The sequence below is a fragment of the Ursus arctos genome, unplaced genomic scaffold, assembly GCF_023065955.2.
Source record: "Ursus arctos isolate Adak ecotype North America unplaced genomic scaffold, UrsArc2.0 scaffold_26, whole genome shotgun sequence".
In the NCBI taxonomy this organism is placed as follows: domain Eukaryota; kingdom Metazoa; phylum Chordata; class Mammalia; order Carnivora; family Ursidae; genus Ursus; species Ursus arctos.
The window spans coordinates 38,417,235-38,443,655 of record NW_026622941.1 but is presented as its reverse complement, the minus strand read 5'-3'; the positions used below and the strand labels follow the sequence as shown (position 1 = coordinate 38,443,655).

General features: G+C 53.3%; 1 protein-coding gene across 1 annotated transcript in view; it reads left to right on the top strand.

Annotated features, from left to right (window-relative positions):
* Window positions 1-1,269: 1,269 nt before the first annotated feature.
* The window catches only part of VDR (vitamin D receptor), a 55,143-nt gene continuing 29,991 nt past the window's right edge, over window positions 1,270-26,421 (top strand). Inside the window, exons 1-3 of the mRNA XM_026502015.4 lie at window positions 1,270-1,335; window positions 21,690-21,769; window positions 24,637-24,784. Coding sequence (XP_026357800.1) covers window positions 24,639-24,784 — 146 coding nt within the window. The 5' untranslated portion in view covers window positions 1,270-1,335; window positions 21,690-21,769; window positions 24,637-24,638. The remainder of the gene's footprint in view (window positions 1,336-21,689; window positions 21,770-24,636; window positions 24,785-26,421) is intronic.

The following is a 26,421-nucleotide window of genomic DNA, read 5'->3' as shown; positions in this document are numbered from 1 at the left end:
AACAAATTTTGCTGTTTGAAGGTTCTTTGTTCTGCTTAGCCTTGGTCCCTTTCTCTTGATCCACTTATCGAGAAGTTGAGAGGGGCTGGTTATCTCACACAGTCTAGCATAACTGTTTCATAAATGGTTCAGAGGCTACAGTACCAGCAAACTGGCTGGGCTCTAGTGCTGTCCTTCCTTGAATAGCTGTGTCATGTTGGGCAAATCACTTAACCTCTCTATACCTCAATTTTCCACCTATTCAGCTTGTCCCTCAGCCATGGTTTCCTTCTCTGCCTAAAGGAGCTCACCGACTGCTGGACGGCTGGTGGCCATGGCATCTCCATTACAGAATATTATGTTGTAGTGACTATTTATTTGTACATTCCCCCACTGGACAGTGAGCTCTAAGAAGGAGGGGACCACATCTTTTTCATCTCTCCTCTAGCAGCTGGAGCGGTACCTAGCACGTAGCCAAGGAAGCAGAGTAACTTCTAGACAAAATTTCCTAAGGCGGATTTTCCCCATCTACCTACAATTCCAGGTCTCATGATACACTCTTTAACTCCTCTCTTTTCTTCACACCAGTGTCATATGGGGCGGGTGGCGCGGGCCAGGGTCCAGCGAAGCTGAGACTAAGCTCGCTAGGATGAGGTTCGCGACGTGATCAGCCGCGGTCGCGGGCTAGGCGGTTTCGAGGGGGACAACGACGCAGCTCCAGGCTCCACTTGGGCCCCGTTTTCCGTTTGCTCTTTTATCCTAGCCTGTGGGGTCGGGCTGAGCTCCCTGGCGCTCTGCAGAAGTAACGCGACCGCGAGCGGCGCCCGGGATTTCCCACGAGCGCAGAGAGAACTGATGATGCCGGCGGCAGACGCCCCCAGCCCGGCAGACGACGAAGTCCCGGTCCGGTCAGCCCAGGTCGGGGTGACGCACCTGGAAGAGGCGTCTGCAGCAGGCTGGGTAAAGCCCTGGCGGCGGGAGGTGGGCGAATGCATCACAGATTGCCGCGGGCACAGCGTGGATCTGCACACACGTAACCATTGAAAACTCGCACGCACAGCGGACAGAAGCACGCCTCGCCCTGTGCACCTCAGTCGCGGAGGACTACCCCGGGCAGAGTCTCCCAGTGGTTGATTCCGAGGCAAGATGGTTGCAAAGCCGCCAGCGCGCTCGCGGGGCGAGGCAGGTCCTCTTGGCCGGGCCAAGGGAAGGGGCGTGTCCAGAGGCGGGGCCCGGAGAGGGGCGGAGGCCTGAGGGAGGCGGGGCCAGGTGCTGGGCTGCCTCTGCTTGTCAAAACGCAGAAGCCGAGCGGGAGGCGCCGGGAGCGCGGAGCAGCGTGCCCACCCGCCGGACCAGGTGCGGAACCGCGAGAGGCGGGGAAGGGGGTCCCGAGCGGTCGGGATTGGGCCCGGGGAAGGGGCGTCGGGGGTACCGGCCCTGAGTGCCCGGGTGCAAACACGAGAGTCTAAATCGCAGGGGCGAACTTGGCTACTGAGATCTGGGCTGTCGTGCCATGAGGCACTGACGGGACACTGAAGTCTGAGGAGAACTAAAGTTCGTGCCAGGCTGGCGAGAGGAGCAACGACCTCCTCGGTGCCAGGCAGTTTAACACACAAATTCTCTGCTAGCACAGCGCTCCGCACTTGGGCAACCAGAAGCATTTGTTTTCTTCCTCTGTTGGGGAGCCTTGGCATGGAGGGGAGGAATAAGAAAGGGAGATTGGCTGGCGACGGTGCTAAGGTCTCCTGGAGGTGGGGTGTGTGTAGCCTTATCATCTTCTAGGACCTATGTACGGTCACCTGCGAGGGTGGAGTTCGATCTTTTAAGTAGAGTGGTTTTTTTTTCTTTTCTTTTCCTTTTTCTTTTTTAAACCACCAGTGATTTTAGCCCTAGTTGGCCCTAATGCACTGGATTTATTTTTTCAGGAAAGCCTATCCATAGATTTTGAGAGGATCTTAGGGGCAAGCATCTGATCGAGGAGGGGCTCAGGGAGTAGTGTCTGTTTGGGGACTGAAGGGTCCCACATCTGTGGGTGGTGGGGGAGAATTCAGGAGAAGTATCCGGGAGGGAACAATATGTGGTCTGGAGGGAGCAGTGGACACTGCCCCCCTCCCCTATGGATCACTGAGGCTGAGACCCAGGCTGCCTGGGTTGGGAGAGCACTGGGTCTCCCAGCGGAGGCCCTTCCCGCATCTCCTCCTCCTCCTCCTCCTCCTCCTCCTCCTCCTCTTCCTCCTCCTCCCTGCGGTGAGTGAGTCAGCCTCCTGTCTGGGCTCAGTTGCAGCCAGAGGGGCCAGAGCCCAGGCAAGCAACTGGGCAGGCATTTTCTGAGCATTGCAGAAGCTCTCCTAGGCAGAGTCAGCTCCACTCCGGCTCCCTGCTGGAAGGCTGTCTTCCTCATGGCTCGTGGTGGCCACTCCTGTGAAAGGGCACCCAATACAGCAATGATTATGGGATCGCTATGGTATGACTGTGAACAGATTGTGGATTTGCGGTAAATCCGCAGCTCTTATCCTTCTCCAAGGATCAGGAGGTACATCCCAGCCCTGTAGACTTCCAGCCTCTCATTCTGTGGCTGCCTAGTGATCTTGTTAGTGCCCCATCTCTGTTAACAAGGTGGGTGTGCACAAGAAGTCAGGAAGATTCTAAGACTAGGGAAGGCATGGTGTTGTTGAAGAAAGTTTTAAGCCAAGCTCAGAAGTGGGGGTAGTTCGTTGAGGTGGAAATGGATAGTCTAGACACTGGAACCTCAACTCTGTGATCTTCGAGTGTTGTGCATTGGGGAGCCTTCCTCGTCCCTTCCCTGTCCAAGTGCTGGAGGGGATTGAGGATCCTTCTGGAATGGTATGCAGCCAGACCAGGAGGTAGTAAGACTGTAAATGTCTCTCTGGCTTTTGTTTTGGGTGGTGGTTCAGATCCTTGAGCAGAAATAGGAACCCCCAAGTCCATTGCCCCCCACTCAGCGGCCTCTCTGGATCCATATGAGTTGAGCCCACAACCAGGCTGTGGTGTGACGCTGACTCAAATTGCAAAATGCTGGGGATTCACAGTCTGTACTCTGGCTGGGTCCCATGGCTTCAGTTTGGCTGGTCCCTCATTAGCCACAACTTGGACCCTTTCCAGGGTAAAGAATAAGAAAGGAGGGAAGAGAAAAAAGTAAGAAAAGGGGAGAGTGAGATAAGGAAGGAAGGAGGAAGGAAGGAAGGAAGGAAGGAAGGAAGGAAGGAAGGAAGGAAGGAAGGAAGGAGAGTTAGGAAGCTTTCCTGACCCCTCATAGCTCCTTGGTCAAGGCCACCACATTTTATTTGTAGAAACATTGTGGAAGATCTGGTACAGTTTGGGGCACCCTGGTTATTTGTGTTTGTGGTTTCTCAGTCTTCTTCCCTATCCTACCTCAGAACTCATCTCCTTTTGGGATTAAGTCTCAGAGGAAGCCCCAAGAGGACCTCCTGGTCCCCCACCCTCCACTCTCAGAGCAAGTAGCCAGTGTCTGAAGCCACTGTCCCCCACGTTTGGCCTGGGGTTCAGGGGCCAGACCAAGCAGTTATCCAAGCAGGAGAGGGAGCTTCAGCTGTCCAGTTCTGCACTCCACATCCTTAGGGGGCAGTGGCCATCCTGGCTGAGATCTGCTTCTGGAACCTCTACTAGAAACATGCTGTTGTCTTTGTCCAGCAGTTGGGTTCTGGTGGCCGTAGGGCCAGAGTCAGGAGCACTGGAAGTCTGAGCTTGGATGACGTTCCAGTTTGTTCCTGGACAGGATGAGTTCTAGCCCCCCAGCTTTCTGTTCATCATCACCGTGAGTCTGCTGTGGATGCAGGGAGAGGGAAGCAAGAAAATGGCAAGGTTTGATTAAGAGCCTCTTATGCACCCCGCTTGGTGCTAGGCCCTCTGAGGGGTGACAGGCAGCAGAACCCACGAAATCGGGCCTCTTCCCTGAGACGGTGTGAGCCCCATGAGGGGCAGCTGCTCTCAGCTGTCTCTTCACTACCATCCAGGTCCGAGAGCATCCAGCTGGGCAGAAACCAGCCCGCTGTGGCTCTGGACCACAGGCCTCGCTTCCAGTCATGCCTTTCTCCAATCCCCTCTTCACCCTGTCCCGTGTCAGTGCCCTCTTGGTGGGCTAGAGACAGTGACCATATAATTCACTGTCCAAACTGGGAGACTTTGAATGTGACAGGGGTGCTGTTAATAAGTTATGTCAGGACAACGGCCATACACTGTAGCTGTCAAGGCCTCACTGGGATATTTAGTCATTCTCCAAGTCAGCAGAGGTCACACTGGGGAAGGGAAGATGGGTGGGAGTGGGTTTAATGAGGAAGAGAAGTTGGGGGAAGTCCTTCATGTTGAGGGGAAGATGGGGGTAGCTTAATTCTGAGGGCAGCCCCAACACCCCACCTTGTTCCCTGGTATTATCAGCCAGTTCCAGGCTTTTCCCTGAGGGCGGCACTGCCCCCAGCCACCCTCTCCCACCACCCCCCACCCAGCCTACCACTTGCTCATGTGACTTTCACCCTTGGCTTATGACTGGCTTCACCTTTGGTGTTCCTGCCCCACACCTACATCAGACGGGGACAGGAAGGCCTGCCAACTCCCCTTCAGCTACCCCTCGGGGGAATTGGGATTTATAATGGAGCCAAGACTTTGCCTCTTGCTTCCTCTTCCCTCTTCCCGCATATCTGCGGCCTCTTCATTTTATCTGTACAGCTTCCCAGATCTCTGGGGGCCACACCATACCACGGGGAAGTCCAGCTCTCAAGCGTGTAAACAACAAGAAGGGGAGGTAGTCAAACCTTGCTCATGTGGATAAAGGGCACAGGTCACTTGTAGTCGGGTTCTGGGGAACTGGTGAGCAGAGTGGAGGTCAGAGCCAGAGAAGAACTGCTTAGCGGGAGATGGAGTCAGTCCCCCTGGACACTGGAGTTTGACTGTCTCCTCTTGGTCTGACTATTGGGGAAATGGTCCAGGGCGGAGACAGACTTCTTGCTCAACCCAAACTCTAGGCGTTGGTGGCAGTGACTGCCTCCTGCTGCGGTGACATGTAGAAAAGAAACTTCCCTCCCTTCTGTGTTCTTGGGCCTCGTGGTCCAGATGCTCAGGGTGGGCTTCCTGGAGAGCCTTCAGGGCGTCAGCATGAGAGTGACTGGGGAGCCTGGCATGGGGGTGGAGCCTCATCGATATGGTGTAGGGACTGTCTACTCTGGCAGGAAGGAAGTTGTTCTCATCACCAACAAATGAAGAGGGCAGGTGAAGGCCTCCTGGGAAGTCCCACACTTTGAAGCGACTTGTGGGGCCAGCGAAGGGAAGAGAACCTCTGGGCTGGAAGGGGAGGAGGGGACGGCTGGTCAGTAAATGGCAAAAGCGAGAAGCAGAAGCAGCAGGCGCTAGGGGAGTTTGAGCGTGTGTCATGCTTTTGCAAACCTGCCCTGCAGGTCCCGTGCCAAGGAATAGGCCAAGCAGTGTTTCCAGAACCAGATGCCACACAAAGTCCCCATTCTGCGCAGGGGAGAGTCCTGGTCCTGAGCAGGGCGTGGGCAGCTGCACCAGCGGGCACGTGGAGTTTGGGCAGGACCCAGAAGCCGGTTCCTGGGAAGCTGCTGCCTCTCTCTGGCCTTCTGACCACAGGTTGAAGCTTTGAGGTGTTGTGCAAGGTGTGATATTGTGGGGTGCCTACGAGGCCCAAGGCTTTGCTGGTGACACATCCAGTGTGTGCCACCTGCTGGCACTGGAGTTGTAGCTCCAGGAACAGCTACTCATTGAACCCTGAGCTCAGTAGTACCAGGGGCTGTGCTAGGTACAATGCATGCATGGCCTCCCACATCCGCCACAGCCCCGTGAGATAGGAACCACTGTGATGCTCCTATGACAAATGGGAAACTGAGGCTTGGTGAGGTTGAGCAATGTGCCAAGGTTCCACAGCTGAGGAGTGGGACAGTCAGGACTCACACTTGGGTCTGTCTTAACCTCCACAGAACGCTACCACTTCTGCATTCATGGGAAGCCACAGGGCATTTAGTGCCATGCCTGGTACCTAACAGGCCTGCAATAAATGTTTGTGTGTGGCAGGGTTAGATTTACTAACTGGTTTGAACAGGTTGACCTGGGTGCAAGCTCGGTTTGCCCAAAGGTTACTCTGGGGACAGTGGCCTCTCAAAGGAGGCTCCATCTGCCAGCACCCTCAGGCCTCAGGGCCTCTCCAGCAGTCTTGGGTACATAACTTGGGTAAAAACAGCAGACAAGAATCTGAGAGAGAGAGCTCTGTGCAGAGAGATTGCATGGGATCAAATAAGATTTGAATGGTCTGGAAGGCAAATAACAAACACCCTCTCAATTTCAGACAAGCCACTCTATTGATAACCTACTGTGTGCTATGGGCACCAAGGAAGGGTTATTGTCCCATTGGCCAACTGCGAGCTAATCTCATCTTGTTTACTGTTTCCCTGCCTAGCTACCCCTTCAGGAACAGTCCTGAAGCTAGCCTACCTGGAAGGAGACATGGAATCTAGCCTCATCTGACAGCCTCTGCCAGGCACTGTGCAATTTCTTATCTCCTTTCATCTTGACAGCTTCTGCTTGGAGGAAGCTGCTGTTACTCTCTCCAGCATGTATATGGGAAACCAGGGTTGAAGGAGAGGCAGCAGTCTGCCCCACTGCAGAGCTAACCTGTGACCACACTCTGCCCTGCTTGCTGGGCTCCCCGTGCCAGAGCCTGGAGACGGAGGGAGAGGAAAGAGAAAGTGCTCAGCCCACCCTTCAGCCGGGGCCTCCAGGGTTCCTTGGCATATGACCGAAATGTTAAGTAGTGCTGTTAGAAGCTGTGCTGGCAGGCTCGCAGAATAGGAGGAACACAGGATTTGAGTTTGACACCCTTGGGTTCAAATCCTGGCTTTGTCACTTTCTAGCCTGTGACCTTGGGCAGGTTTCTTAACCTCTCTGAATTTCAGTTTGCTTATCTGAAAACTGGGATAAGAATAACTCCCTTATGGAGCGTGTGTGAGGACTAGAGATGACGTAAGTGAGGTGTCCGGCATGAAGTAAGCCCTCAAAAAGCATGGGAGACAGACAGTCATTCAGTAGATATGCATTGAGGGCCTACTGTGTGCCAGGCACTATTCAAGACGCTGGGAATTTAACAGTGACAAGTAAAGACTCTTGCAATTGTTCTCAAATTTACTAGGCCAGGAACTCATCATTGCGAGAGGTCCCTTGAGAATCCAGGAATGGCTGTCTTGGTAGCTGGCTGAACTCAGATTTGGTAAATTTCTCTTCCTGCCATTTGTTAGCTGGTGAGCTTGGGAAAGTTATTTAGCTTCTCTGGGACTCAGATTCTCCCATTCTTTTTATATTTTTAGCTGTGAAATATATCATACACCCAATATGCTTACATATAGATTAAAGAATACTATAATATATACGTATTATTTATGTCCTGTACGCACCACCTAAATTCAGCACGGGACATCGTTAGCGCCTCATGAGCTCCTGTTGCTCTTCCCATTTGCATCCCCTTCCTCCCTCTGCACCCCACTAATATTTTGAACGTTAGTTATTTCCTTCCTTTTCTTTTTAAGTTTTCATCTACGCAAGCTTTGCAAACCCATCTATTGTTTACCTCCGCCTGTCTTTGGAGCTTACCCACAAGCGTGCTCTCTGCGATCTTCCACTCCGTGTCACATTTCTGAGATTTGTCCATGTCGAAGCTCCCAGAGGTAGTTCACTAGTTTTCACTCAGTGTGGTGTCCATGGTAAGGATGTGCCACAATTTGTACATCGACCCTCGTGGTGATGGACATTTGGGTTGTTTCCGGTTTGGAGTTACCGTGGTGACACTGCAGGGAGTATGTTGTGCTTGTCTCCCGGTGCACCTAGGCGTTTCTCCAGGCTGGAACCGGGGGCAGAGCTGCTGGGGCACAGGGACTTCGGTTGGGCATTGCTCTACAGGGCCAAACCCTTTTCCACGTGCTGGTACCAAAAAGCACTCCCTTCAGCCGGGGATAAAAGTTCCCATTGTTCCCCAACCTTTTCAACGCCTGATGTAGACTTCATTTCTAAAATGAAAAAGTTGCACTTGAGGAGTTTCTAACGTCCCTTTCTGTTCAACCAAGAGCCTGGTGACAATGCTGAGCACATACTAGGTGACCAGTTAATACCCACTGAATTGCATTTTGCCAAGGGTGTTGTGATGGTAGATTTTTCCTGGGCATTGATTTTGAGAAAAGGACACGGAAATCTCAGAACTCTGCTTATTAGCTAATCAGAGTTCAGGGCGCTGGGGGCAGAGATAGGATTTACATCTGTCCAGGGCTTTTTGAATATTTGAAGGCTCCAGGTGAGGTAAATTGAAGACTAATTGTTCAGAGTCCGGCCTTGACCTTCGACCCCCTGACTTGTCCAATCGGAGGTGCTCAAGGGTTGGGGTGGAGAGAACAGAGAAGGTGCCCTGGGGAAAGGAGCAGAATGCCCACAGAGAATCTTTTTCCCTTCCAAGGCTGAACATTCTGCCTGGAGGTGCTGGGTTGAATAGGTGTTAGATAGACCCAGTGTCCTGGCAGCCGCATAAACAGCCAGCTGCCCACTCACCCAGCCACCCGCAAAAGAATGTGGCTGGCGGAGCAGTTGCATGGGCCACCCCAGGCCGCAATCCTGTAATTACCTATCTAGTCTGTGCCTGTCAGCTCCAGGGACAGGAGAGTGCCTCTGCCCTGGGCCTCATCTTGGTCACTAGGCCCACACTGGGCTTGGTGGTAGGGCCCCACCCAGTCTTCGAGCACCTCCCACCCCAACTCTGCCCCACTGTCTCTCTCTACACCAACCTTTGACCTCTGTGAGGCTACTATATCATATAGGAGCTGACCATTGTAATAAACCAATGGTTATTATAGCTTACACATTCCAGGCACCGTGTTAAATTTTTTCATGCATTTTCTTGTGCATGCCCCTCAATAATCCTATGGGGTAGGTAATATTGTTATCCCCATTTTACAGAAGAGGAAACTGACATTCAAAGAAGTTAAGGGGGGGATGCTCCTGGGTGGCACAGTCGGTTAGGTGTCCGATTCTTGGTTTCAGCTCAGGTCAGGATCTCAGGGTCATGAGATTGAGCTGGGGGTTGGGCTCCATGCTCAGCATAGAGTCTGCTTAAGTTTCTCTTTCCCTCTCCCTCTGCCCCTTTTCCCTGCTCTCTCTCTCTCATATAATAAGTCTTAAAAAAAAAAAAAGTTAAGAGGTTAAATTTCTTGCCCAAAGTCATCAAGCTCCTAAGTCAGACCAGAACTTAAATTCCAGATCTTCTGAAGTCTAGAATGTCTGTCTCTGCTTCACCTGCCCACGATTTGTCCTGCACGGTGTCCTCCTGGTTGTTCAACTCCGTCTTCTCTCTCCCCTTCCTGTCTGAGGAGGGCTGGTAAAGAGGCAGTAGGTGGTGCCAGTGGAGGGTGAATGGGACAGTTCCAGGCTGGCCAGGATGATGCTGGAAAACACCTTCGGGGCAGAGTTCTTTGTTCCAAACAACTTTGAATTTCCGGACTTCTGCCAGGGACGGGAAGGTGCCTCTGCCCAGCCTATCTGGCAAGCACACTGACATCTTGGGTGCCATGATGTTAAGAAGTGGGGGATGACAGCCTCAGGTAAAATTCCATTATAATGAACTCCATCGGAGATCTGAATGGCTTTGTTGAGATGAAATTATGTTAACCAGTGTGCCTCGGAAGAACTCAAGTGTGGAGCCTGAGAACCTAGAGGGGAAGTCGAGCTAATTTGCCTTTAAGTGTCTTTTAGTAAAGCTCTGAAAAGTTTTGGAACCTAGAAGGACAAGGAGAGTCAGAGGCACCCCTGGTTCCTTCTTGAATGCCAGGCTGCTGGATGGTTGGGGCAGGGCCGGGAGGAGAGAGCTCTGTGCTCAATTGCACCTGACAGGGCTGTGCCTGTCTGTTCAATGGTCCGTGACCCCGCTGTGTTGCCAGCCTCTGAGAACAGGGCTGGGGCCCGTCTTGCAAGTCCCTACTCCACACAACACGACTCATCACGGGTATGCTCAGTCGCTGGCTATTGGATGGAAATATATTTCTGGGTAGACTGTGACCCCTGAGCTAGAAAAGAGAGTTCAAGGGCAAGTGTTTTGTGTGACTAAAACATTATAAGGAGCCAGGCTGCAGCTCAGAGGACTTGTCCCCAGTTGCTGAAGCAACCCTGAATGAGAATGAACGCTAACATTCCCCAAGCAGGTGCCACTGCCAGGTGCTGAGCTGAGCACTTGACATGCGTTATCTCATTGGATCCCCACAGACCATGAGGCAGGTATTGTTCTTGTTCGCCGTTTGAGGTGAGGGAATGGAAGCTTAGAGAGTTCCGGTCACTGGTTCTGGGATGCAGCGGGTGGGAGGTGGGGGAGGCAGGGTTTGTGCACAGCCTGTTCCCTTACCAGTGAGGCTGGAGGGCTGCAAACCTGGGGGCGGGGGAGGGGCGGTACGGAGGGCGCAGCCTGGTCTGGACCGGGTTAGATCCACCTCAGGCCAGCAGGGTGGCCACTGCGACAGCAGCCCAGGATGGCCAGATTATCCCATTTTTAAACGGAAAGCTGGAAATCTGGCGTTTTTCCAAAAGTGAAATCTATTTTTCAGAAACATTGACAACTGATTTAAAAATTCATGATGACCAGTGGTGATAATGGGGGGTGGCCACACAGCACCCATTCATGGACAGGTTTAGGCCAGGTAGGCCTCCGGCGTGTGTTCTGGTAGTTTCTTTCTTTGAACACGTGACTGTTAGACGGAGTGGGACCAGGAGGGCCCTTGTTGATACAGAACTCCTCACTAAAGGCATGATGGCTGTCCAGGGGTCCCCTTCCCAGCACGTCTCGTTAAGACTTCACAGGGGCCGAGTGTTTCTTTCTGGAGAGTTATCATGAAATCAGTCTAATGATATTCCATAAGTGAATCCCCTCCCCCCTCCCCAACTCTGTATCCCCGTCAGATATTTTCCCATAGGTGTTAGAAAGAAAATTCTGTGTAGAGAAATCAAAAAGAAACTAATACTCAAGCAAAGGGTCTTGGAAAAAAAGAAAAAGGGAGGAAGGAAGGAAGGAAGGAAGGAAGGAAGGAAGGAAGGAAGGAAGGAAGGAAGGGAGGGAGGAAGAGAAGTGGGATTGGCGCTTGGGCTTTGTAGGCAGGGAGTGATGGGCCAGCCTGCTGCAGTTTGGGCTCTCCCCTGGCTGTCAGACAGACTCAGCTCCCTGTGCTACTTAACATGCTCTCACAGCCTTGCACTTTCACACCTGAATTTCGTCCTCCTTTTAAAACCTGGAGGGAATAATTATAAACTAGTAACTAACATTTTTATGGAGTATCACAATTTGTATAAAACACTATTTATTTATTTTTAGATTTTATTCATTTCTTTGACAGAGAGAGAGCACAAGTAGGCAGAGAGGCAAGCGGAGGGAGAGGGAGAAGCAGGCTCCTTGCTGAGCGGGAAGCCCAATGTGGGGCTGGATCCCAGGACCCTGGGATCATGACCTGAGCCAAAGGCAGATGCTTAACCGACTGAGCCACCCAGGGGCTCCTAAAACGCTTTAAATAATTTATTTCAGCTGATACAGCAGTGCTGTGAGATAGTCAGATGGATGTAGAATCCCCTTTTCCAGGCTTGGTAAACAAGCAGTGTTTGTCTTTCTTCTTCCTTCCATTGGATCAGAGAGGGGTAGCCACGGAAGATTGAAACCCAGCAGGTGCAGGCACCCCGGGTTCCCACAGGCCTGCCCTTCCCTGCCGCCCTCACTCCTCACCTGGGGTCAACCCACCTATGGTCCCCCCTCCCTGAAAATCCCACTCCAGGGGGAGTGTGGAGGGGGCACGGAGAAGGCCCTGAACCAGTGGGTGGCCCGTGGCCAGCTTCGTCCCCAAGCCTGCCCCCACTGCCTGCCACCTTGAGCTATTGTTCCCAAAGCTGGGCAGAAAATAGCTCACTCCAGGGAATTATTTTTGTCTCTGTTAAACTTCAATCCTGAGCTACCGAAGAGCCTGGCTGCAGAGTTGTTTTTCAGGTCAGGGGGAGCTCTGGCAAAAGTAAGGTGGGGGGGAGTGTGGGGGTAGCGTTGGAAGGAGGGGCCATCCCCTCTGCCAGCCCCAGGGAGCAGAGATGGGCCCCAGGCCCCTGGCCTCTTCCCCTAGAATGCTGCCCGGCGGCTGCGTGACTGGCAGCACCTCCACCGGAGGAGGGGAGCCTGCTCCGCCAGCGGGAGTGAGGTCTCCCTCACCCTCCTTTAACCGAGTGCAGGCTCCAAGCTGCCCCATCAGGCGCCTTTCCCAGGGATGTGTGCTGCGGCCCAAGAGTACTGAGTAAAAGCAGTGGCAATACTGTCCCCTGGTGCCAAGGCCCAGGTGGAGGCAGGCCTGGCAGCAGGACAGCGGGGGGCTGCAGACAGCTGACCGCTGAGGAGGAAGGAGGTGGTTCCTCCGCAGACCCTGGCGCAGCTCCTCCCGAGCCCTGCAGCAGCCCTGAAAGGTGCTCTGTGTATCCAATCTGTTCCATCTCTGCCCCTGGGTGTCAAAGAAAAACAAGGAAAAGGAAGATGGCCAGTGGATAGGGCTGTGGGAGGGGATTGTAGTTTGGAGAGGGTTCATGGGTTAGGACAAAGGCAGCTATTTCCTACCACTTTGTGGCTCTGGGGAAGAATCCCCCAGACAGATTGGGCCGTTGGGGCCTGAAACATTGAAACAAGGCTATCTTCAGCTCTTGGTCTGAGGGGAAGGCCAGGCTGGTGCTGTTGCCAGCCGTGAGCGTGGACATTGCGATCCAGGGTAGGGGCTGGCGTGTGCCCACACGTGTCGGGGACTTTCCCAGGTGTCTGTGGTGCAAACTGTTTGTGAGCACTGTGTGTCTGTGGCTGATGCCCTTCCTTACAGCGATTCCTGGCAACGAGGAAGTGACCTTGTTGACCAGGAGAGAGCAATGAGCCAAGTGGCTCAGTGGAGGCAGGTTTGGGGATGGGGTGGCTGTGTGCAGCTCAGCTCTCCCCATGCCCAGCAACCATATCTAGCCACCCTGGACAGACTGATGCATTCAATAAGGATTGAACCGGTGACGTGTGGCTGAGCTGTTCACCGACTTCCGTCTGCCCTTGAGGAGACTTCTGTTCTTTCTTTGGTTTTCTCTCAGAAAACATCTATTTTCCTATTCAGCTGGGCTGGGTTTTCTAGAACGCTCTGCTTTATCTCTGCCTTTCAGCTCAGTTGTGACGGTCCTACTCCAGGGGTAGAGGATTTGCCCCAAAGGAGGATGGGGGGCTGGGGCGGTGGCTCTGGGTGTGCACCAGCTGGGACCTCTGCTCTCTGAAGAAGAGGCCTACTGCTTTGCTGGCCTTGGGGCCCTTTCTCGAAAAACCAGTGGGAGAAAGCCCTATTTTTATTTTCTGCACAATACTCGAGCTTGATGCAGGTTGGAATGGGAATCAGATCTGAGTCGGAAAGACTTCAGTTTAAATATCATTACAATGATTTAAAATTCCTGGTATTCAAGACTCAGTGGGTTTACTAGAGGAAGGAGTCTATAGAAGGAAGAATGGAAGACACTTCCTATGCCAATGAGTATGGTCAACTGGCTCTTCTCTTCCTGGCAGCCTTCCTCTCTCCAGCCATGCAGAACTAGTCTCCCTGCCTCCGACATGCCCTTTCCCCTTTTGCCTCTCGGCCTCTGCACAAGGACTGTCTGCCCAGAACTCTCATTAGCCTTCCTACCAATGCCGTGTTGAACTATGACCCTTCCTGTCTCCGTTGGCAGGCTGATAAGTGACCTCCTCTGAAGAGCTTTCTTTACCTTGCCAGCACAAAGCCCCGGGCTCTCCTGGACACTCTCGTCCTGTGGGTTTACCGGTATGGTAGCATGGGTCCTACTCACTTGACCTTCCTGTTTGTCCTCGTCCATGGACTGTGAGTTTCAAGAGGGCAGGGTCTCTGTGTGCCTCTCCATTGTGTCTCTGACTTCCAGGAGGGGCTTGCTATGGGGTCGTGCTTAAAACCAGCCAAGGGTCACCATTGAAGATAAGGCATCAGAGGCCAGAACCAGTATGCCCACCACAGTGTGAGGCCAAGAAGCAATGTTACAGCTCCCTGGCCATCTAAGGGGGTCCCTGAGAAGAAATACACACAGAAGGATGTCTAGAACCCTGACAAAGCTGAAGCTCTGGAAAAGATCTTTAGGGGGAAACCATTCTAATCAGAAACTGCGGGGCAGCTGGTGTCACCTTGGGGTGACTGCTCTGTGCTCTAATGTGGATGGAAACCTCTCTCTTTGGCCCAGACCTTGAAAAGCTTCCTGAATCCCCGAGGAGTGTCCACCCCTTCACTAATAACCCAGAAGATAGAGAGGATGCCTCTGGGTAGATCAGCCTCTTTGGGCCGGGAGCCACCCTGCCTGTCTCCGAAGACCCGGGATCCTTCACTGTTTCTGGCACAGGCCTAACAGTCTATCCCAGCATAAGTGAAAGGCTTTGCAGGGCCCCCAGGAGCTGGGGGGAAGCAGGAGTCCAGGCCCACCGAGCCAGAGCCAACCCAGTGTCCGGGTTGGGGGCCACAGTGGGCCTTCCTGTTGCAGGGTGGCTCCAGCCCTCACTGCCCTCACTGCCACCTCTGGGCTTCAGCCCCTGGCTCTCTGCCCCAGTCTTCCCCTGTGCTCTGCACATGCACGTGGACAAAACAGGTGAGGAAGTACCACGGCCCCTATGACACACAGGCCACATCACAGGGCCCTTGAGCTTCGGGTCCCATAGGAGAGAGCAGATATGTGACAGATGCATGGCCAGCCCTGTGTGACAGAAGAAGTTGGCACTGGGGAGCCACAGGACAAGTCCAGATGTGCAGCTCAGCTTCTCTGCTTGTAGGGGAGAGATTAGAATGATCCATTTTTCCCCTCCCACCCTGAGCAGCCAGATTTTTGGAAGCCAACAGCCAATGGATGGGGTGGTCAGTTTTTTCCCAGTTTAGTGGAAATGTGGCTTTCCGGACAATGTTGGTTTGGAGTGGCATGTTTGGGGCTGAGAGCAGGCTTTCTGCCCTCTGTGCACCTCTCTGGAGCCTATTCCAGGCTCTGGACTGTCCAGTGACTGTACCGACATCAGTTAGAGCTCTAACAATGAGCACAAGCTTCCATCAAACCGCAGTGTTCTGGGCACCAGGCACCGTGCTGAGGGCTACACAGAGATGTCGGTCCCTGTGACAGTGCCGTGACCCAGGTGCTATCATGTCCACATTTGTAGACGAGGACACAGGATGGTAGTCAGATTGCTCAGGGTGTCGGGCTGGCCAGGTTGGTCATGGAGGTAAGCAAGGGATCCGATGCTGAGGATCCTGAGTATCTCGGAGCTGGTGGGACCTGGGGCTTGGGTACTGACCTTTCGCACGGTGCAGAAGTCTCTGAGGGAAGCAAAGACTGCATTGGTCCCAGAGCAATGAGGAAAAGCAGCCTGGCCGGGGTAGATTGGGAGGGGGTGGGCCTCAAAGCCATCTCTCTGAGCAGTGGTGGACTCAGGCCTCTGGGGACTTGCCTGGGGCCCCAGGAGTAAGAAAGATACTTAGTCTGGGTAGAGGCCCGCAGAGACGCTAGAAACTGGGCTTGGGAATCTCTTGGGAGGGAGAAGCGGCCTTCTGCTATTGTCCTGAGGCTGTCGTTGTTGTTGCTTTAAGCCCCATTTAGCCATTAGCAACAGTAGGAGTTCAGCTCTCCCCAGAGGAGGGGCTAGAACCACTTCCCCTGTATTCTTGGTGTTCTCCATTTGGGCTGCTCCCATTTCTATTCCTCGGTCTCCAAGTCACTGGACCAAGAGCCTCCTTGTCCCATTGACTTTGGCCTGGAGCAGATACCCCCATCCTACTATCCCAGGAGAGCCTCCTAGAGTAGGGAGAGAGCAGACCAGGCACATCCCACTTCCCTCTAAGATAGTCCCTTGCTGCCTCAAGTCCTGGTCCATTTCTTCAGGCCTTGGAAGCCAGAGCCAGGAGCTGGAGCTGGCTGGGCAAAAGCAAGTGGGTAAACTTTACCCACTTTGTCCCTTTGTATGGCGTGTCAGGATGGCATCGGGGTTGGGTGGTCCCACTGCAGTCCGTGTCAGAGTCTTCTCCGTGGCTTCCCACAACTCCCCTCCTCCCCAGCCCATTTCTCTCTCACGCCACTCTGACCCCCTGGAAGCTACTCAGGCTGGTGATGAGAGGTCTTGAAACTTGCCCAGGGTGGAGGTAGAGAAACACTCTCCCTCCTTTGTGGCCTTGGAACAAGTCCCTTTTCCTCTAATGGCCTCAGTTTCTTTGCTCTGAAATCACAGATTGGGCTGCAGCTTATGAATGGGCCGGTTCCCTATGTTTCACCAGACACCATCACTGCCCACGCTTTCCAGCAGTGACAGGGCCTGGCCTGTCTGTTACCTCGAGAGCCGTAATCAGCCCAGAGATCTTGTTGACAAAGCTAAGGGCAGAGTTTCCACTGGAAAAAAGCAGCTTGCAGGAATAATTGTTGTTGATAAGAAGTGGAAATATATCTCAGTAAGCTATGTATCCCCAGCCCCACTGTCTGGGGCCCATGGGTTCCAGCCTCTGGGTTCTGCTCAACTCCTAGAAGCTGCCAGTGCTCCCAAGACAGTCAGCTAAGAAAAAGTCTTGGTGGAGGGCCAATAGAATGGGAGCTGATAGCATGGTTTCTATGGAGTGGCCCACTAACCCTTGACCCTGTATGGGGTGTCAGTCCATGACCTTTATCAGGTTCTCAAAGGTGATGTATATTCCCCAAAAGTTTGATAAAGAAGCACCTTCAGGGGCACCTGGGTGGCTCAGTTGGTTAAGCGTCTGACTGTTGGTTTCCACCCAGGTCATGATCTCAGTGTCGTGGGATGGAGTTCTGTTCAGTGGGGAGTCTGCTTAAGACTCTCTTTCCCTCTCCCTTTCTCTTTGCCCCTCCCCCACTCAAATAAATAAATAAATCTTAAAAAAAAAAAAAGGAAGCACCTTTAGGGTAAACTCTTTCCTGCAACTGCTGGACCATCAGTCACTTAATTTCCTGTCTTTCAGTCAATCCCTAAATAGTTTGGGACGCCTTGACTCTGTTCTTAGCGCTGCCGTGCTGGGGGCCAGCCTCCCCTGGACACACCTGAGCCAAAGAGAGGAGGCAGGCGGGCTTGGGGGAGCTTATGCAGAGACTCAAACTCTCCTACAGAGCCCTTTTCTTGGACTGGAAACCGTTCTCTCCAGGCGAAGGCCACAGAGGTAGACACTGCACTCACCCCCTTATTTCCTGCCCTTGCGGGAATCATGGTCATACCTGGAAGTTTATGCGATCTAAGCCAAAATTAAATGTGGCCCTGTTATCTTCTCTGCTTCCCCCTGCAACCCCACTTACATCATAAACATCCTAAGTTTTTCTACTTTTTATGACAGTTTTCCAGCAGGTGAGGAATGGGCCCTCGTCTGATTTGCACGATGGCATCATGCGCTGGTCCCACCAACCCTTCTTCCAAAAACTGTGGGAATGGCCTCGTAGCTCCACCTTAGATGGCTGTAAAGAGTTGGTCTAGGGCCAATGACTAAAAGCTACAGGGGCTATTTCATCTGTACATAGTGAAGAACTTTCTAAGCATACAGCCATTCAAAGAAAGTGGATTGCCATGGAAGATAGCTCTCCATCAGGAAAAATATTCAAAGACAGGTTAGAATATTATAGAGGGCATTTAAGATGGTTGCACTACGTAGAGTTTCCTTCCAATCTTGAGACGTCTGAGGTGACGGATATCTCTTGGGTTTTACTTTGGACATTGTAGTCTGCAAAAAATAATTCCCAACCATTCCGACTGTAATTTAAAATGTGTGTGTGTGGAGGGGCTGAAGGGACAATAAGGCAAGAAATCGTTTGGACAAATTCTGTTTGTATAGTGCACTGTCCTCTCCCTTTCCCTCTTTTTCACTCTGCTCCCCCTCGGCTTCTTCTGGGAGGTAATGCTGAGACTGTGGACATAAGTTGGGGATGGTGGGAAAGAAGAAAAGGTACCACCCTAGCTGGCCATGACACTGCTGTGCCTAAGTTAAAGCGATGGCCACAAGTGAGGTGGGTCCTACGGCGTTCAGCACCCTGTGGACAGAGTTGAAAGGACGATGAAGTGAAAAACCCCAAGAAAGAGTGAGCACGTAACAAGGCCGTGTATAGCATGGTGGGCGTGCACACAGGCCCATCTACTCCAGAGAGAGGCCCACGTGTGGTTCGCTCTGTGTGCGCCAATTTCAGGAAGAATGCTCTCTCCCTCTTCTGGGAAATCGCTTAGCTTTCCATTTCTTTCTAGAAGGAGGCGGAGCGCTGAGCCAATGTCAACAATTAGAAAGCTCAGTTTTGATCCCTCCAGTCCCAGCCCGGCAAGCAAGGCCCCCTCTCCTGGGCTCCCCTTCTCCATGGTGCCTGTTAGGGGCCACACCACTCATGCCCTTCCAGGTCCTTGGCATCTGAGGGTGAGTGAGCCTCACCTGCACTAGCGAGGTGTTGGGGCTCAACAGGTTCCTGAGGAGGTCCAAGAGAAAGCGCAGGCCTCATCATGATGGGAAATCCAACTCGGAGTTGCACACTCTCAGAGCTGGAAGAGACCTTGCAGGTCAGACCTCTCGTCCACCACTCATCGGATACTCCAGGGTCATAGCTTTACTGCCCTCAGGACTCCGAGGACGGTTCAGTGGATGCGGCGGGGTTAAACTGAGTCCAGCAGGACTTTGGTCTTCCCAGGCTCTGCCCAGCACACCCTACAGCCACACCCCACAAGACTGTTCTAGGTTAGCCTGCCCAGGGATGCCCATTTAGCAGAAGCCCTGCGAGATGGGGTGCGGGTGGTGTGAGCTGACAGGCAGACATGTAGGAGGGGCAGTGGTTGTGGCTTCAGTGACTGGAAGGAAACACGTTATCTCCTCAGTTCTTGCTAAGGCAAGGTCAGGACTGGGTCAGGCTCAGGCAGGGGTTTTGATGTGGGATACAGTCCCCGGAGGAATGGAAGCCAGGGGCTTTCTGCAGAGTTGAGCTCCCCACCCTGTTTCTCCGAGGCTCAGTGCCAGGGGTTTGGGTATTTCTACAGTAGAGCAGGAGGGGTTGCTCTGGGGACAGTCCCAGCAGAAGCCATGGGATGTTCTGTGTACTCAGAACATGAATTTTGGGGAGGGCTGGGGGTTGTATGATGTGGCAAAGGGGGGTTGGGATTAAGCGCTTTTTTCCACTGGTTCTTTTTCTACCCTGTGTCTTTGCCCCACTTTCCGCGCACTTGAACTGCAGGCTAAATCTAGGTTACTCTTTCCTAAAAGGACCATCTGGTAGTGCACAGTTGCCCGGGGAGGAGAGGCCTGTCTGTTGAGTGGGTTTTCCCGGTAGGTGGGGCTGACTGGCGGGGAGGGGATCCTGGCTGCTGCCTGCCATCTTCTGACTTTGGGAGCCGTGGAAGGGAAAACGCCACGGGCGAGTCCATCATGACCTGGGGATTGTTCTCATTGCTCCCTGACTTAGTGGAAGTGAAGGGTGCTCAGGACTTCGGGCTGGGGAAATGACTGAGCTCTTTCCCTCAGGAAAGGCAGTGGAGTGAGGGACATTCAAATCCGGGCTCTGAAGACAATCGACTTCTCTGTGCCTCAGTTTTCCCATGGCTAAAATAGGGATAAATACCAGGGCCCGCCTGTTGAGGTTGCTGTGCGGCTTGAACGAGCAAGCATACTGGAGAACTTGGAGCAGGACTCAGGACAGAGAACGGTGTCTCCGCTGAGGATTGTCGCTGGAATGGGAGGGGTCAGCAGGAGCAGGGGAAACATCTGGGCCTTGTACTCAGCTTGTCCTTGTTTGGCCCTGGGCCCCAGCACTTCGCTGGCCCTGGCACCCTGGGCAAGTCACTCAAAGTGCTCTGGACTTTGGCTTTGCCATCTGTGAAATGGGACTGCTCCCCACCTCACAGGGTGCTCTGACGCTTCTGTAGATGGAGGTATAGAGCCTGGCAGGTTGGCGCGTAGTAGGTACCCCACACACTCTTTAAGCTCGAGGGCGGTAGTCTACCTGGATCTCAAGTCTGACTTTGGAAAACCTTAGGGGTTGAAGACAGGAAAGCAGCAGTCCTTTCTGTACCCACTCAGCCCTTCCTCAGCCTCTGAGGAGCACACAGGGAGTCTGGGAAATTGGTAAGGCCACGGGGTAGGGTCCAGAAGAGTGTGGTCAGCTAGGGGCCTTGGGCAGTACAAGCAGGGGGAGTGAAGGGGAGCCTGGCTTGGGGGTAAGTGACAACAAGTCTGTCCCCAGCAGGTATGCCTCCTCCCACCCACGGCCCTTGGGAGCAGGCCAGCCTGGCTCACGTTATTTCTGCTCATTGTCCATTGGCGTTTTCCTCGAATGTTCGTTGGGGGCTGGCAGTGCCCATGGAGAATAGTAAATGGGCTCAGTGGGTGGACAGTCCTAGGGCCCACATCTCGGAATTCCCTTGGGCTCTTCCCTTCCCTGCCTAGTTGTGCCTCTGGGAGGCCGAGAAACAGAAGCTGGGGGTCTGGACCTTCCCCATCTAGGGACTGGCTTAAAGGCCTTTGCCAGGGTTCAGGGTCAGGCATTTTCTGTTGGCATCAGGGAAGGAAGTGTGTGTGTGTGTGTGTGTGTGTGTGTGTGTGTGGTGTCTGTCTGTCTCTATGGGTAGACAAGCAAGGCTGGGTGTGGGTAGAAGTGGGAAGGGTGAAATTCTGCCAGCCCCACCTTGATGACCCAACATGCCACTAACACATAGACTCTGGGCACCAGCGTCAGCCCACCTTCAGCCTTTGCTGAGGCCGGGGGCGTGGAGCATGTCTCAGGAAGAGCTAAAAGTGGCAGAAAACATCCTGTTTGAAAGCGATGAGTTGCTGTATTTAACCCCTGCAGTACTTGCCCCGCCTACACCCAGTCTGCAGACAGGGATCCCAAACACCTGTCTTTGAGGCTGTCCCAAGAGGCCAGGCCCTGGGCTGCAGTCTCCGCCGGCACCATTCCCAGCCCCGCTGAGGTGTCTTCCTGGGGTGGGGTCTTTTCCCTGCCTTCAGCAGCACGCCAGGCCACCCTCTGGCTCTGCTCCCCACTGAGCATTCCTCAAATCTGGGGGTGGGGGCTGTGGGAGCAGCATAGCTCCCTTACGAAAAAGCACTTCCTGGGCGCCTGGGTGGCTCAGTCGGTTAAGCTTCTGCCTTCGGCTCAGGTCGTGATCCCAGAGTCCTGGAATTGAGTTCCGCGTGTCGGGCTCCCTGCTCAGAGGGAGTCTGCTTCTGCCCTTCCCCCTCTGCTCATGCTAACTCTCACTCTCTCTTTTCCTCCCTGTCTCAAATAAATACATAGAAAAATAAAGAAAATCTTAAAAAAAACCCTTCCTCTCTCCCAACACCCTCTGCCGTGAAAGAAACAGGAGCACCTACAGCAGGGCCGTCGGCAGCTCTTTCCATTTGCCCACGTGCTGTCCCGCTGCTTCTCACTACTCCCCGCCTCAAGAGAGGGCCTGTCCTGGCTGCTGCCTGGCTCCCACCCCCTCACCCCTGCCAGTGATGACATGGCACACCTGTGCCCAACAAATCACTCTGTCAAGTTTTCAGTCCCTGATCTGGAGACTAAAGTCTCTGGAAAGAATCTTGCCTACTGCTTATTGGGCTCACTAGAGGACTGGCTATGAGGTGGGTGCGAGCTGTAGATAAAGTGTTTCCCCTTTGTCATTGCAGGGTCCTTTTGGTTGGCTGCGTCTGTGACCTCACAGAAGGGCATTCCCAGGCTCAACTTACCTGTCCCTCTGCTCCTTCAGGTGGGTGTTTCCTCATCAGCCACAACTTCCCTGGCCTGCTGTCTTCCAGGGGCTGGTGCGGGCCAGAGGAAGGAGGGGGCCAAGGGAAGGAAGAGAATACTACCCTGGGCTTTGCAAATGCGGGTCAGGTCTTGTGTCAGCAGAACCCGCAGCAGTCCACAGCTGAGACCCAGAGCCAGCTGGAGGCGGGGTGGGGGCTCAGAAGGGAGGGGCTTGCTGACTCCCAAGCCAGAGCCCCAGGAGACTGTCCACCATAGTGATGTTTCCTACTCATCTCCAGGCTCCTCTTTCTCTCTCCTGCCTCTCACAGTCTCAGCCTCCCATTCCTGGGCCTGCCAGCTCTCAGGTCATATATGCCTGGGCCTCTTTTCCACCTCTGGACTCTGGTCCTGGTCCCTGGCTTCTTGGTAGCAGCAAATAACCCCAAACAGGGCTGAGTTTTCTCTCAGCTGCCCTGAAATGGTCCTGTTTTTTGTGGGCCTCCGGCTGCTGGGTCCAGCCTTCTCTCTGACCCGACCAGGGCCCCGGGCCCCCATCCCCTGGCCGGCAGCCTTCCCGATGTCAAGGGAGCAGCTCACACAGTTGCAGGAAGGCACTGGTGCCATGCTGGGGCGTCCTGCTCTTCCAATTCTCCTGCATCACGACATCTCCGATGAGCCTGTGTGATGACACACACTTGTTGGACCAATTTGACTGGTATTCCCCCCCCGCCCCACGCCTACATTTGATTTCTCTTTTTTCCACCAAATCCACCAGATGTTTGGTTGCTTGGATGACACAGATTCTGTAGCAACACCATGACGATTGAGAGTTGCAACATCTCAGTTGACCTGGGGTTAAGCCACAAGCATCCTAGACAGCTTCTCCTATTGCCCCACGATGGTATTGGGCCTCTGGGATCCCTGCCCACGGCTTGGATGTGTGAGGCACTCTAGAAGCCCGGGGGAGTCGGCTTGGACTTGGGATGGACTACAGGGATGATGTTGACAAACCCACAGGCGCTTTTTCTTCTATTTTTAATTGTTTAAAAATTGTGCAATGTTTTATATACACAGATGGGCATATAAAACATAAAATCATGTTTTAATAATAATAATAAAAATAATAAGATACCATATACCTACCCCTCGAAGAAATAGAATATAGTTACTACATTAGACCCCTGCATACCTATCTGCTGTCTCAATCCCTCAAAGGTTCTGTTAATCATTCCTTTGTTCTTTTTTTTTAAGTCTGTCTTATTCTCTCTCTGCATGTGTATATATATATAAACATTGCAGTTTAACAAGTATCAATCCAGCTGTGATAAGAATGGGCAATAGTGTCATTATTAATACATTACATTACAGTTCCCAGGAGAAGAGAAGCTAAGACAGGGGAGCTACAGCTGCCTGCGATTAGGGTTCCCTCCACCCCTATCCTTATCGGTCCCACTTTCTTCCTTTGACTTGAAGCTCTTTGTGGAATTTAAAAAAAAATTAAGTATTGGCTTTGGGCATGTTGTAGTCATGATCGCTAGAGATACCTCAAGCTTCTCTGGGCCTCATTTGTAAAAAGAGTGCTAGTAATAGCACTTATCTCGTGGGGTGATATGAAGAGTAAATGGGATGAGACTCAAAGGGGCTTTGATATGCCAAACTTCAGCTCAGAGATTGCATTGGAAAGAAGCTCAGAGCCTCCCAAGGACGCCCCCAGAATCTACCTCTCTCACCTCAGGATAGGAGAACATGGCACTGGCTCATAACTGGCTTTCTCTCTTATGTTCCTTCTGCCCTGAGGGCCCCTCCTGCCCTGGGGCCAAGGGGCCACTTAAGCCTGCAATGGGCCTTGTGAGGACCCAGATCAAGGAGGCAGGTAGCAGGGTCTGAAACATTTTACGGAGGCCTGAGGAACTCTGAGCCTGACAGCATGAAGCCGAGGGCTCAATTTGCCTAATGGAAGAGTTAAGTCAGCTGCTTCCTGAGAAGGGTTTCCAAAAGCTATTAGGTTTTGTCCCTCTATCTTTCCTCTCTCCTCAAGTGTGAAATCCATCTCTTGATGATAATGCCTATTTATAAAAGCCATCTCGGAAAACAAAATGAGTTAATTGTCTATGACTCACATTATTCAGAAGGATGTTCAAATCAAGGTGTAAAATTTATACTGGGGGGAAAAAAGAAGAGAGACCAAGATTTTGATTACCTGGGTGCCAGGACAGCAGGAACGCAGGCTGTCGGTGCTGAGCTGTGTGGCTGGGAGGAGCAAGGGTGGAAATAGGGTCTGATTCCAACATGGGATGGGTTTACTGCAGTCCCCTCGCCCTCAAGGAAGGGGGCTGAGGGCTTCTGTCTGCACGTGAGGCTGTGGGGGGGCTCCCCTTTCCTCATGGAGGGGGCGCTGGGCAGAGTAGAGGCCCCTGACCTGCTGCAGGTCTGCTACTGAGATGAGCCGACGCCGGCGGTAGGCGAACGTTCCCTCGTGTCATCCTTCCTCACTCCCTGGAAAGATAACGCCATTCTTCAGGTGAGGGTACTAGGGCACAGACAGGCTAAACACGTCACCCAAACTAGCCCGCCTGGTGGGCGGCAGGTGCGGCCTTTGAACCCAAACCATACTGTGAGCGAGCGGCTTCACCGCAGTGCCCCCGCTGATCACTCCCGACGTGGGGAAGGGAGCCCTGCTTCTGCTCCACAGAGAGTCAGGGGGGGAAGCCTCTGCGAGGGGAGTCACGAGGTGAGGGTGCCCAAGAAGTCCCGCTCCGGCCTGGGACCTGGGGAGCTGCCCGGCCTCGCCGAACTTCCGCCAGATGGGGGTGGGGGTGCAAAGGATGCTAGCCGGCCTTGGCACTGACTCCAGCTCTGGCCTGGGCCTGCCTGCTGTTCTTGTAGGGATGGAGGCGATGGCAGCCAGCACTTCCTTGCCCGACCCCGGCGACTTCGACCGGAATGTGCCCCGAATCTGTGGAGTGTGTGGAGACCGAGCCACCGGCTTTCACTTCAACGCTATGACCTGTGAAGGCTGCAAAGGCTTCTTCAGGTGAGTCCTCCCCAAGGCCGAGGGGAGGGAGATCCCTTCTTTCCCATGAGGAGAACTCCTGCGCCTTCCATGTCTCTGTCCTTCCCATGCCCGTGGATCATGCCAACTCTTACAGCCACTGGAGTGACGGGGTCTCAGGGAGGGTATCTCCTTCCTGCCCTCCCCTCAGCTCCAGCTCTGCCCTCTGCCCCTCTCAAAAAAGGGTTTTCCTGAGGTCGTTATCTAGGTCCCCATCTTTCCATGACCGTTTGACCCACGGCCCCCTACCCTAACCCGTGTGTCTGTCCTTCGGGAGTGAACCTCCTAACAGACTGGTGATCACAGGCATGTCCTTGGGGAAGCCCCAGAACTTGGCTTCAGAGCTTGTCCTCTGAAATCAAACCATTCCTTGGAACAAGGGAAACTGCACCCGGGCTGGATCACCATTCTTGATCTGTGCCCATGTCTTCACCCATGGCTCACTGTCCCAGGTTGGAACGCTCAGGCAATGTCAACAATGTGCCAGCATTCCTGTTCAGTCAGGGCCAGTTTTTCTACTGGCTGCGTCTTCTCTCCGCCAGTGAGCCCAGTGTCACAAGTGCAAACAGTATGGGGAAAGTACTGGAAAGGCTGGAGGAAGGGTGTTCCTGTCGAAAGCCAGGAAGGGAGGATGGGAAAGTGATACATTGCAGTATAGGCCTGGCAACCAGGAGAAATAGGCATTTGGCATATATTGGAGAGAGAGCAAGAGGGAGAAAAGCCTGGAAGAACACATCAAAGAAAGAGCTTCTGTACAGTAGTCTTAATTGGTAGTGAATAAAGAGAAGAACAGGGCCTCTGGCCATCAAGAGAGGAAAGAGTGAATCAAGTCCAGAACAGGGATGCAGAAGTCGGCCTGGTTCTCTGAACCGAAGGGCTCACCCAGTGGCTTTGAGGGCAGAGTGAATCAGAGCCTGGGACTTGTACGGTACCTACCCCCCCCCAACTCAAGGACTCGTGGGCTGTCTGTGAACACAGCTCCCAACTCACCTGCCCTCTGTCCCGGGAACCAGCCGGCCTGGAGTTTCATTGCCTTGAGCAATCGCTGGGCAGCGGGGTTTCTGTGGGTGCTAATTGAGTGTTTGGCCTGGCGCGGGTTGCCCGCTTGGCTTCCTGGAAGGCTGCTCCCCATCTTGGGGAACAAGACCGGCAGCATCACTGGCTCCAGATCTTGTTGCCACGTCTCTCATTCCTCTGCACTTCCTGCAGGGTGGGCCTTCCAGAGCCCAGGTGCCACCTGGACCCTTTCCTGCCAGTGGAGAAGGGGGATGGGTGTACCCACCACGGCTGCTTCCTATCACAAAAGCAGGCAGAGATGCGTGGGCCATTGGGCTGGCTGTGCCATTGTATGTCCTTGCCCAAATCATCTGACTTCTCCGCTTCGGTTTCCTCCACTAAGCGCAGGAGTTTAATATCTGACCCCTTTGGTATATAGCGCTAATCTGAGGGTTGATGAGACGATATGTATAAAAGTGCTTTAAAAGACATGAAGCATAGAAGTGCCTGGGTGGCACAGTCAGTTAAGTGACCGACTCTTGGTTTTGGCTCAGTTTCTGATCTCAGGTCATGATCTCAGGGTCATGAGATCGAGCCCCGTGTCAGGCTCCACACTCAGCACA